The sequence below is a fragment of the Macaca fascicularis genome, chromosome 13 (genome assembly GCF_037993035.2).
Source record: "Macaca fascicularis isolate 582-1 chromosome 13, T2T-MFA8v1.1".
Lineage (NCBI taxonomy): Eukaryota > Metazoa > Chordata > Mammalia > Primates > Cercopithecidae > Macaca > Macaca fascicularis.
This window is the reverse complement of record NC_088387.1, coordinates 22,363,263-22,376,691: the sequence shown is the minus strand read 5'-3', so window position 1 is coordinate 22,376,691 and position 13,429 is coordinate 22,363,263. Positions and strand designations below refer to the sequence as shown.

General features: G+C 36.7%; 1 protein-coding gene across 7 annotated transcripts in view; it reads right to left on the bottom strand.

The window, feature by feature from the left end:
- Positions 1–13,429, bottom strand: part of EIF2AK3 (eukaryotic translation initiation factor 2 alpha kinase 3) — an 81,544-nt gene that overhangs the window by 45,383 nt on the left and 22,732 nt on the right. For 6 of the 7 annotated variants that reach the window (XR_012422072.1, XM_005575342.3, XM_045368915.2 and 3 more), the window contains exon 3: positions 294–488. Coding sequence is in view for 4 of the 7 variants with exons in the window: in XM_005575342.3 (XP_005575399.3) it covers positions 294–488 (195 nt within the window). In the remaining 3 variants the exon portion in view is untranslated. Of the gene's footprint in view, positions 1–293; positions 505–13,429 lie in introns of all 7 variants that reach the window. The other variant, XM_065526830.2, reaches the window with a different exon arrangement.

The following is a 13,429-nucleotide window of genomic DNA, read 5'->3' as shown; positions in this document are numbered from 1 at the left end:
GCCTGGGCAACAGAGTAAGACTCTGTCTCCAAAAAAAAAAAAAAAAAAACATCTGAGACACAGTAGACCATATTTATGAATTCTCTTCCTCCTGCTATTCTATTCCTGGCTCTGCCATTTATTCCGTTACTAGTTTCCCCTTCCTACCTCACAGTTCTCTTATTAAAACAAATGACAACCTCAGGGAATAATTACAATAAATCTCAACTAGTAATAAGTGTCGTTTAATAAATTACTTTTTCTACCCTAATTTATTCTGATTTCCCCAAAGTAAATTCAGTATTTTCACTTACCTTTCCACTACATGCACTGAGTCCATATGTAGTGAGAGATTTTCCTCCAACCAAAACAACATCATCTCCAAATTTATAAGAAGATTCGAGAAGTGATTCAACTGTGAAAGGAACTGTTTCCATGCTCTCACGGTCTCGGTCCCACTGGAAGAGGGCTCCATCCAGGGAAGGAATAATCATCTTATTCCCAAATACCTAAAACAGAAGCTAACTTTTTAAAAGAGCAGTAACATTAATTATTATTTTTTTATTTCTCCCAGAAAAATAAAAACGTCATACCTTTAAAAGAATAATAGTAATTAAGAGCTAGAGTCTTGATTCTGATGTACTCCAGCCTCCTTCTGACTAGCACATGAAGCAGCGCAGTCGATCAACCAGAAGTAATTTAAAGGAACTGCCAATCACTCCCAGGCCCTACACATAGTACTCTAGTAAGGTTTTTCTCAAACTCAGTTTACCATGGGCCAAAAGGGTCCCATAATGGTAGGCTGAGTTACCAAAAGAGAGTTTTATGATCAAGTGAGTTCAAGAAGAGGTTACTATAGGAGCTCTTATAGCCATTAGTATGTTAATGTGTAATATAATTTTCTATAGATAATATATGCAGTATTTTCTAGGGCTATTTTTATCAAGGCCAATTACTGTCATAGACTCAGCTCCAAGGAACACAAGTTTAGAGATATTGATTCAAGTAGTATCCCATCCTTTCTTTTATTTGCTTTCTCAAATCTGCAATGAGCTAGAAGCCTGGTAAGTAAGCTTACTGATTTTGTGTTCTCAGTTGCCCTTCCTTCTTTTAACAATGCTTATTAAGGGCCTACCTATGGCCTGGCACATTCTGATGGCTGGGATAGATCAGTGAGCCAAACAAACAAATCACTGCCTTTGTGAAGCTTAAACTCTGGTGTCATGAGACAAACAACTTAATAAATAAGTAAATTACATGGGGTATGTTAGGTGATAAATGCCGTTAAAAAAAAAATGGAACAAGATAAAGGGAGAATGGTAAATATGCATGGGGTGGAGAGGGGATTATCAATAAAGAGCTTAGGGTAGACCCCACTGAGAAAGTAACATTTGGGCAAAGTCTTAAACATGAGATAATTAACCAGGTCAGGCCAGGTTTTGCAAAGGTTCTTAGATGGAAGTGTACCTATCACGTTTGAAAAACCATAAGGAAAGTGAACAGGCTGAGAGGCAAGGGTGGAGGCAGAGAGAGCAGGCGGAAGGTAAGAGATTAGTTGATAAGCAGTTGAGCTGTTTAAGATAGTCAGGTTTGGGATATAATTGAAAGGTAAAGCCAACAGGATTTCATGGTTGATTCTCTTTATGGCATGAGCAAAAGAAAGGAGTCCAGGATAATTCCAAGGTTTCTGGCCAAGAATATCTTATCTCCTCAGTAAGAGTTTTAGTACGTCTTTGTGACATTGACCTTTGGCATTTAAAAAATTCATAATTTGATCTACATCAACGAATGACACAACTATTTTCCTGATTATCCAGGCTCAAAACTTTAGGAAACAGGAATATGAGAGAAGTAAGAGTTAACAAAATTTTTCTACATAGTTTTTTGTTCTTTAAGCAGCAGACTGCTTTCTTTAAAGGGATACTTACTTGAAAACTCGCATACAGTAACTGAGAGTTCTCATTTGGTCTTCAACTCACACATCCACTTTGCCCCAAACCTGGGGTTTTGGAAGATAGATTAAAAGCCACTATTCTAATTCACTTCTTTCTTTCATTTTCCAGTTCAAATCCTTATTATCTCCTGCCTGAACTACTATAATAGCCTCTTTACAGTTCTTAACTGCAAATTTCCTTAATCTTCTATGTATCTTCCAGATTAATCTCTCTGAGTCAGAGTTAAGCTTGTTATGACACTATTCAAAAATCTTCAACAGCTATTATCTTCTTAATAAAGACCCCAAATCCTAAAGATCCAAAATCCTTTAGAGGACATTCAAAGTCCTCTAAATCTGACCTTAAATAAACCTTTCATCCCTGTCTTTTACTTCTCCCCAAATGGGTAGAAATCAGGCATGGTTATTTAAACACAACATTTAATGTTACTGATATTGTTCATTTATGTCATTGTCAATGTCATTTCTTCTTTCTGGAACATCCTTCTGTACCAACTTTGTCGAGAGAAATCCTATCTGGCCTTCAACCTAGCATCACTATGTTTTTGCTTTGAAATCTAAGAAAATTTTAGCAATGTAAGTTTGCTGACAAAAATCCTATCATTCCTTTATCTTTCCTTTTTGTTGTAACTATAATCTGAGACACTGTGATATTCTCAAAAATTGTTCACTGAACCTCCAAGAAATACCAGGTCAGCTAATGTTTATATTTATGTTTACACAGTGGCTGTAAAAGTAGTGCACTCATACCCGGTGCCCAAATTGTGTTATCTAATTACATTCTCCACCAAAAGGAACCAGGGCTCCTCAGAGAAATGGCAGATTCCAGGGCTGGGGCAGTGTAGATGCTAGATGAGCCTTTACCATCTTATTCTTTCAAAAAACAAGGATGTGCTTGGAAAGGGTGAGGGCATGCCACTGGTCAAATATGGGACAATTAAGCACCAAAATAGTTAAGTACTGAAGTTTTAAAAATAGAAATTCACATGTTCACACCAATAGCAAGCAGATAAAATAAATAATATATGAGGGAAAAGGAAGGGCTGGAGTTGGAAAAATTAGCATTTTGCCACCATCACAGTAGAGACTGGGTCATACCAGAGTCAGAAATGGTGCTAAATTGAGGTGGAAACTTTGATGAAGAACAGAATATCTACATGGTCTAGAATGTCTCCTTACAGAGTACTTATCGTTACAAGAAATTAAAAAACAAAAGTTATATATTATATAGTGGAGATAACACCTTGATTGGATAACCAAAGTAAAAATCATCAATGAGAGTTAGATGCCCTGAGACTTCATCACGTATGTAGTATTCCAGCCAAGAATGCACAGCCTGAACATCAGGCAAGCATAAAGTAAGGAAAAGTCCATTTTAAAAATAAAATAACAGAGAAACCATATTCTTCAAAAATGTCAATATCTGACAAAGAAAGGTTGTGGGGGAAAAAAAAAACAACTAGATTAAAAGAGGCTAACGTGACAAATGAATGCAATAGCTGACCCTAGACTAGATGCTGTACTTGGGGTAGAGGATGCTATAAAGGATATTATTAGGTCAATTGACAAAACTCGAATATGGATGGTAAGGCATTGTATTAACATAAATTGGTAACGCTTATAACTTTTGTAATTACATAAGAGAATATCTCTATTAGGAAGTATACATTGATGTATTTAAGAGTAAAGGGCCATGATGCATATTTAACTTATCCTCAAATATTTCAAGAAAAACAAGTGTGTATGAGGAAATGGGGAAGAAGAGTGACAGTGGGTAAGAGGACGTGGGCGAGCATGTAAAGCAGGCAACCTGGTTGGGGTAGGTAAAATCTGAGCATATAAGGGTTTTTGGTTTTTTTTGGTACCACGTTTATTGTGCAACTGTCTGTAGTTTGAAATTATTTCCGAACAAGAGTTTAAAAACAGAAGAAAGGTAGTCAAGAGTCTTGTAGGAGCTCTATAATGAAACTCAAGACCATACCATTAAATGAAGGTTTACCATAATTCTAGATACTTAAAGATTCCTAACTGTTACTCTTACTGAAAAAACATTTGATTTTTAGTAAGTTCTCAAGTGACATTGGTATATACCTCACCTAATATTACCTTGGAGTCTTAGCATAACTATTTTATTCTTTGTTTCCTTCTATTTCCTGATAATAGATAACAAATTTTATTCTCAAAAATTAAAACCTTTATTTTTATCTTTTGTAGAATGTCCAACTTGAAGTTGCCATTATAACAAATTTAGGTCACAGTATGCACATACCCTATAATAACAATATGTAGTATTTAGCCTAGATGATCTTCTATTTTGAGTTACTTATCAGATAGAAAATCAAGTATTTACTGTTATCTACCTCCATATTTTGTTAAATATTCTAGATTTATTTACCAGAACACTAGATTCAAATGATAATAAAGTTAAAAATAGATATTTTAATTGGTCATCTCAACAGTAGTATTAGGTTAAAGTATAAACAGAGAAAGCAGGTGTGCATGACTAAAAGAGGAAGAGGAGTAAGTGCGTCTGCAGTAAACAGATAGCATTTCTTTTGACTTATTTCCTCTTCCATTAAAAACCTCTTTTCCTCTAAAGCAGTAGCGGGTCCTTAGGGAATACAATGTCTCCTAAGTGCAAAAATCAATTGCCAAACCAATATGGAATAAAATCCATTTTTGCCCTCTCCAAAAGTAAAACCAACCAATCAACCAACAGACTGACCAACCAACCTTATCTTCAATTAAAAATATAGTTTAAAGAACCAAGACTTGGTATGATTGACCATACTGAGAAAACTGCCTTATTTTAAAAGTTAAATGCTCAACAGCATTAACTCAATAAGTGCAAAACACAAACAACAAGGCATTATGATTCAATAATGAATCATCATGTCATATTTCTGGATTATGATTTTAAAAGTTCACTTTTACATAGCTGCTCTTCACTAATTGGTTGCTTATGAGTCATACACATGGCTGTTGACCTTTGTGCCAATCTTGTCAAGTCTTTCAGGCTGCATATGTGAAAGCAGATGGAGCTTTTCCTTGAGAGCCACAGAAGCAATATATGCATGCAGTTCAGGTACAGAGATGACATCACCCTTCACAATAGCATTACCTCACCCCCTAAGCATAGGAATGAGTCACCCGATAGTCAGCTGCAAATCTCTCGGTAGAAAAAAATGTAGGTTACGGTGATGCATTTTCACATCCCACTGATTTGTTCATGTAAGCAGCTATTTGTTCTGATCCGCTGCTTTGCATCTCAAACTCATTGTGTGACTTGCTTCTCCCTTAAGTCATTTTAAAAAGTCTAAATTTTTGTATTTATTTTCTTTGTTTTTTCCCTGTTTATAATTTAAAATAAAAGGTGCTAGCAAACTCCCAGAGTCTATCTGTGTAATCACAAAGCAGTTTAGTAAAGTAATCCCGTTTCTGTTTCTTAACAAAATCTAAGTGGTACAATGAATACCAGTGGCACTTGCAATCAAGGACTTCCATCTGAAATTAAAATGTGAAAATAAGAACGTTAGTTTTAAAGTGGAGGAAGGAATTTCATGTGAGAAAATAAAGGAAGTACTACTACTAAAATGAGCACTACCAGTAATAAAAAACAAAAATTCCTCCAACTATAAGAAAAAATGTTTGCCACTTGATTCTTCCCTATTTTTCTATGCAGCCAACCCCTCTCCCTGACTGACTCACACACTTTTTGGGGTATATTCAACTTTATTTTAACTTGTTATAAAAAATTTCAAGCATATAGAATGTAGAGAGATTAATAAATTCCCATGTATCTACCATCCAGTTTCAACAATTATCAACATTTTGCCAACTGTTCCATCTATCTCCACTCACCTACTCTATACTTGTTTATTGGAGTAAAATCATCAAATTTTAAAATTTCCCCTATTATCTCAAAGATCTACTTTATGATGAGGAATTCCAAGTCTACATATTACATCTGATTCTTTTCCCTCCACAAAGGAGCTTCTTTCACCCCCTTTGTTACGCACTGATTTACTTGAGAAACCAGCTTATCTGTCCTATAGAATGTCCCACAGTCAGGATTGTACATGTCATTTAACTTGTTCCTTTATTTCCTGAAGAGTATGATTAGACTTGGAGCTTTGATCTGATGCAGGTTCAATTATTTTGACAAGAAGACTTCATATCTGGTGCTGTGCACTTCCTATTATAATAGGGGTCTACAAACTAGAGCCCATGGGCCAAATCCAGCCTAATGCCTGTTTTGTAAGTAAAGTTTTATTGGAACACAGCCACACATTCATTCATTTATGTATCTGTCTATCACTGCTTTTAGCTGCAACTAAAGGCCACACGGTTCCCAAAGCCTAAGATAAGTACCATCTGGCCCTTTACAGGAAAAGTTTGCTGGCCCCTGTGCTATACCATATTAGGAGGCATATAGTATTTGCATGCCCCACTTTTAATGATGTTACTATCAATCACTTGAGTTTGGGGGAGACAGTCTGATCCCTCCATTTAAAGTGTCCCATCAACTTTTTACCATTTTAGTATTGCTTGATGGCCTATTTCAACAAAAGAACTAGAATAGCAATTTCTAATTTTATCATTCTTTCTGCATTTATTAGTTAGGATTTTTCTTTTTTCTTGCTTTTTTTTTTTTTTTTTTTTTGAGATGGAGTCTTGCTCTGTCACCCAGGCTGGAGTGCAGTGGCGCCATCTCAGCTCACTGCAACCTCCGCCTCCTGGGTTCAAGCGATTCTCCTGCCTCAGCCTCCTGAGTAGCTGGGACTACAGGCACCCGCCACTATGCCTGGCTAATTTTTTGTATTTTTAGTAGAAACAGGGTTTCACTGTGTTAGCCAGGGTGGTCTCAATCTCCTGACCTCGTGATCCACCTGCCTCAGCCTCCCAAAGTGCTGAGATTACAGGCGTGAGCCACCACGCCCAGCCTAGTTAGGATTTTTCTATAAAGAACTTTCCCTCATTCGGTTTTGGAAGCCAGATTTGCACACACTAGCATTCTGATTAGTGACTCGGGCATTAAACACTCTCAAATCCCAAAAATTGTATCCAGAAGTAACTCACCCACTATAAGACTGAAAATTGAAAAGGGTTCAGGAGACTTAGTGAGACCGGTGTGTTCGCTAACCAGGAAAGAGGGGAAAGGAACACACTGATAGTTAGTGCCCTGATAGTTAACAAAAGCTAAGTTCTGTGTATAAGGTAAGAAGCAACAAGGTTTAAAAAGGAGAAGAGAGGGTAAGAAAAAGTGTGGCAAGATGCAGATGCACCGAGTGTAGAGATAAGGAAGAATGAACATAGGCCATGAAGAAAGAGCATGTAAAATACCAATTGTCCTAGAATATTTATTAAAGGGGCACACATCACTATCCCACCTAAGAACCCCAAGGAACATTTCTAGGATAATACAGTAACATGCTTACAACGATGATCCCAAGGAATAAATAAAAAGATACAACTCATTAAGATTGGGAAGATGTGAAATACATGAATACATCATTAATGTCCTCACTTGTAAGTGGGAGTTGAACAATGAGATCACATGGACACAATCAGATCACATGGGAAACAACACATACTGAGGCCTGTCGGGGTTGGGGGTTAAGGGGAGGAAAAGCATTAAGACAAACACCTAATGCATGTGGGGTGTAAAACCTAGATGATGGGTTGATCGGTGCAGCAAACCACCATGGCACATGTATACCTATGTAACAAACCTGCACGTTCTGCTATATCCTGGAACTTAAAGTTAAAAAAAAAAAAAGAAAGAAAGAAAGAAAGAAAAGAAAAAGAAAACTATGCCATTAAAAATGCTCAATTGTTTACTTTTTTATTATCTGGAAGTCTCCATCTAGAACAATTACTTTCTTAGCCATACCAGTTGTTTTGCAAACCACGGTGGTAGGGCAACAGCACACATCCAAAATACAAAATCAAGATGTATCCACACCAACCAGAGCAGCTGACTGCACCTCATCCAACCCCATCCCCTGGGTCCCTGACTCTACTACTCATTCACTATGTGACGTCGGATAAAAACGAACAATTCACTGTTTTACAGAATGTCTCACGTTCTCTTATTTCACTTGATTCTCAAAGTCACTCTCCACGACTAACTTAAAAGGGATTCCTTTTTGGTCTCCAACCATTGACTAATGCTTTTAACACTTTGGGCATCCACAGGCTTCCTGCTTTTTCCCACTGCTTTCCAAGTTCCCCCAATTGAGAGTGGAAAGGGTTTTCTGATGTTCTGTTTTGCTGAAAACTTTCAATAAGACTAACAAATCAAGGAGTTGTTTGAAGAGGCATCTGCATTATAAGCCAGTTATCTCTAATTATGGAAGTATTTATAAATATTCATAAAGTCTTCACACCAAGTAGCAGATGGGAAAATCTGAAGGAAAGCAGGATAATCCCTAAAATCCTACTGAAACAAATCTATCATTGAAACACTTTTTCTCTCAATTTTCTCTGACTCATCAGTCTCTCTCAATTTTAAAATGTTGGACTTTAAAACTTGGTCATAGGTCTTCTCACCCTACTTTCTTTCAAGGTGATTGATCTTCTCAGTTCTCATGACACAAGTGTTTCTAATTTTAATTTCAGCCCAGACTTTCCCTCTGTCAGCACAAGACCCATAAAGTCAAATGCCTTCTTTAGCATCTCTGCTTGGAGAGCTCTCATGGTCTCTCCGAACTCATATCTAGAAAACGCATGTTCTTCCTTTCTATACCTGTTCTTAATTTACTACTAAATCCTCCTTTGCTCTTGTATCTTCATAAAGATCTTCCTTGTTAAACATCCTTTGAATCCATCGCTTTACTTCACTCATTTCCACTGTCACCATCCAGTCTATCATCCCCATCTGGATGACTACCATGCAGTCCCTTAACTAGCGTGGGAGACTAGAAATAGTCTCCCAATTTCTGCTGTTGTTCCAGGCCATTTTCTACAGTCAGAGTGATCACTTCCACTTAAACCTTCAATGGTTTCTCATGGCTCAGGATAAAATCTGAAATGCCAAACATAGCTTACTAGACCCTGTATAACCTGGTCCTGGCCTGGCCTACCTCAATGGGCTCATTTCGGCTACTCTCTCTCAACCCTCATTCCTGTTGCCATCCTCAACTTCTCTTAGTTCCCTGAAAATGCCATGGTAACTCTCACCTCAAGGCCTTGAGATAGGCTATTTCCTCTCCCAGAGCAATCCTCCCCTTCCTCTCTACCCATCTCTTGCCTCAGTAACTCCTGATCATACAAGAAAGGCCTTCTTTGACCATCAGGCTAGGTAAGCACTTAAGCTTGTTGGAGTCTTTCTTTGTGCTCTATCCTGCCTTGCGCCAGTTACCACACTCAATTGCATTATTTACACTATAATTATTTCATCTTTGCCTCCCTAGCTGGCCCCACACAGTACCTTGTAAGTTCTAGGAAGGCAGGAATCACATCTGTCCTGGGCAGTGCACAATTCTGCATGCCTCCCTCCTGCAATCCAACAATGTTGAATTCAGTTTTGGATGTGTTAAGTTTTGGTGCCTGTGACTATCCCACTAGGATTGTCCTAGAAGCAGTTTAGGTGCTCAAAATGTGCTGAGTTATGTGCTAAGTGTGCCCTACGCAGGATGTCTCTGAGTAATTAATCTCCATAAAGCACATGAAGAATTATTAGTAGAGAAAACACAAATAAATTGGTAAGCATTAAGGTATTTTAAAAAACATTAAATTTGGAAAGAGGGAAGACGTAAGTACAAAGATCTAGGGTTGAGTCTCAGCTTTACTACATCAGACAAATCTCTGAACCGTTTTGATCTCCAATTTTATCATCCAAAAAATTAGGGTTAATAAGAATATTTACTTCACAGGGCTATGTAAATGACTAAGTAAGAATAGATATCACTTTACAAACTATAAAGTGCTACTCAAACAACAGTTATGATCCAGGGCTGCTTACTTTGAACTTCTAAGGTAACTTGTGTGTGTTTATGTATATATATACATGTATACTTAGTTAAAAGCAAAAATATAAACTCAATCTAGCTCATGTGACTACTTATAATTCATTATGAACTTTATTTTATTCTCTATTGGAAACTTCAGGAGAGAACTATTATTCATTAATACAAAATTTCAAAAATAACAAAAGCTTTTTGAATTCTAGAGAATACCTGTTCCAGAAGTAAATTAAAGGGGAAAGCAGACAGAAAGCTTAATTATGCAAAGTCAGTTATTTCTTTCTCAGACATAGATTCACATCTGTTTAAAAACAAGGCCTCAAAACCAAATAAAGATTAATTCAATGTAGAATTAAATATCTCAAACTGCTGCAGTTTTTATCAGAAAGCTCTACCAGGCCTAAAATTCTTTGACTGTAACATAAAAACTCTAATGGATTGAAAGAACTTTATTAATCAACAAGGACAATCAATGCTAAAGAAAAATTAACACATATATGTTTGTATATTTTAATTCTTCAAAAATGGTACACTTGAATGGAACATAAACAGTAAATCTTAATTAACCAAAATGAGCAACTGACTACATTACTAGACGTCAGAATTGACTATTTGTGACTTAAAAAAAAAGAGATGCTTCAATATTATTGTATTACAGAAACATATATTTTTACACCTCCCTGGAAACATTGGGGAAAGTAAAAGGAAGACTGTTTGATAAAAGTAAAGGGTCTCCAGGAATGGTACCTGAAAGACAAGGGAAGGGGTATCACCATTAGATGATGATGCCCTAAAGGGAGGGGTAATGAGATCGTTCAGCAGATCCGTGTATTAGTCAGAATGCATCCCAAGTGACATGCTATATGCTTAAATGTTGAGAAAAACTCTGCAATGATTTAGTATTTATTATCTTCAAAAACTGTAAATTAGTATTCAAGAGCAGAGAAATACCAAGTAGATAACTGTTTAATTCTTTTTTTCACTAATTTAGTCAACCTACAAAACAAACTGCCTCAAGGAAAACTACCAGACTAAGCATACTTCTCACAGTCATGATAAAAGAACACTGATTTTAGTAACTATCTCTGCCTTCACCTAGATTAATATATATTCACGACATAAACAATGTACATGAAGAGCCAATTTCCTAAAAAAATTAAAAAAAAAAAACCAGGACCAAATAAGTTTCTCCTTTGGTGACGTGCAATGCTGGGATAAATTAGCTTAGTTCACAGCACTACTTTCAGCCATGCTAAGGGATTAATACAACAAAATTAAATTAAAGCACTGTTTCATTTCTATAATTAAAAGAAAAGCAATTAACCCAGGCAATTATTTAAATATTGGCTTGCTACATGATTGACAGCTACGCTTCAAAATAAACTGCCATCTTAGATGACACAGACTCAAAATGTGCTAGTTTGCGTACAAATGAAAAACTGCAAAACAACCTGGACAGCTTTCAGTATAAGTAAGAGAGGCTTTAAAAGAGATTACAGATCCTCTTTTAATAAACACTTAAAAGGGTCTACTAGTAGACTCTTTCTGAACAAATCAGTAACCAGTAAAGCTGTACCCTTTTCAAAGGCAGTCCCACTTTTCAAAGCCCTTATATTAGTGGAATGCATGCAGTCTGATGTGGGGAGGGGGAGGAGGCTGGAGAGCACCAGCATCAGAGCTGTCTGTTTCTGCACCTGTCTGAAACAGAAAGGCGGTGTCCCTTGGGGAGAAACATGCCCAAAATAAAGCAAAACCCCAAACCTTATCTAAGTTTAGATGTTAGAGTTGTTTGTTCTTCTTAAGAGGAAAAAAAGGGCATCTTTAACAGAAAAGCAAAACAGAAAACAAATATGGTATCTCTAAATAAAGAAAAGATAAAGGTATTCATCTAAGTACAAATTAGTTATATATACACAATAACAATATGCTTTCTGAATAACAATAAGGAAGGTCTTCATATTTAAAAAGGAGTTCCAAGACATAAAGAAGTAGATAGTTCAATCTACTTAGATTTGGTGAAGTGATCCAAATGTAGCCCAGAGATCCTAAAGAAAAAATGATGCTCATGTGTTACAAAATTTTAAGACAATCAGTGGGGAACCACAGACAAATTTCCTTAGTGCTTTGTTCCAAGGTTGAATCTGAATATAAATTACTAGAGGAAAGCAAATCAGATTTCATGTCAGGTGGTCCTTCTGAAAATTAAAAAGTTCTTAGCTACCATTAACTGGCAAAAATATTATGCTTAGAACCTAAGCATATCTGTTAAAGCTAATACAGTGAACTTTAGGTGCATCATTTATTCTAAGACACACAAACACGCACCCTAACGGTTTTAGCTTATGTATCCAGACACTTTTCAGGAGATAATGGCAAATGAGATGTGTGTCCCAAGGTACACAATTCATACAATTCATTCTAAATATAATGTAAAACATCCTGTTCTTAATGGAACTGTCAATTTCCCTTATCTTCCAGGAGCTTATTTTTTTCATTGACATAATCAAAACCCCACTAAAGCAACAAAATACACTATTTTATAAGCCTTTTGGATCAGAAAAGGTTAAGAACAACATCAGAGCAAGCCAGGAGGCAAGTATGTACCTAATGGTAATTCCTAGTGAATTTGTTCTTTGTTTTCAGAAGAATCCTTAAATGTAGTAAAAGCGAAAGTTCAAAAATTTCTCCAGATAATTTACTTGGGTGTTTCATGCATGTGACTGTACCTGATGCATGAAGTTAGATTATCTTTAGAAATGTAGTCCAATCCTATAATCTTACAGAGGAGGAAATTAAAGCTCTACTGATTAAATAATTTAGCCAGTTCACACAGTAAGTTAATGGAAGAATTATGACTAAAACGGAAGCTCCTGAATCCTAGGCCCTCCTCCACAATACCACACAGTCTATAAAGTTCCTGTGTGGCTTTATTATTCCAGCAAAAGTACATGGGATCCACAATCAATTCCTTTATCAATAACTTAAAAATTGTTATACAGTCTATCAAATCCTTTATCCTTCAGCTTCTCAGATTAATAAGTAACTTTGATAGTTGCAGAGAATACATCTTCTCTGGTCTTCTGAGTTGAATCTGTTTCCTCTTCATAAGACAGGGTTGTGCTTTGTGGCCCAGGCTGGCCCCAAACTCCTGGGCTCAACTGGGCTCAGCCTCCTGAGTAGCTGGGACGACTACTCAGGAGGCAGGTGCCACTGCGCCCAACTTTCATACCACTCTTGATGAAAGCTTGGAGGAACTGACATTCTAATACAGGAGTCCCCACAGGAAGCCATGAACCTATTTATTGTTACCTGGAGGTGACACCTGCTATATATCCATGCCAGCTCTTTCTGCTTGCTACAACTGGCCCTCTTCCCTACACCAGCCTTTACAAACAAACACACTGGGTTTCTGAGAGAAGAAGTTAACTACTTCTCACAAAGTTAACTATTATGAAGGTTAAGGACTTTAAGAAAACACTGCACTGGATGCATTTTGAAGGTAGTATTACTCTATGCATCCAATTCACAG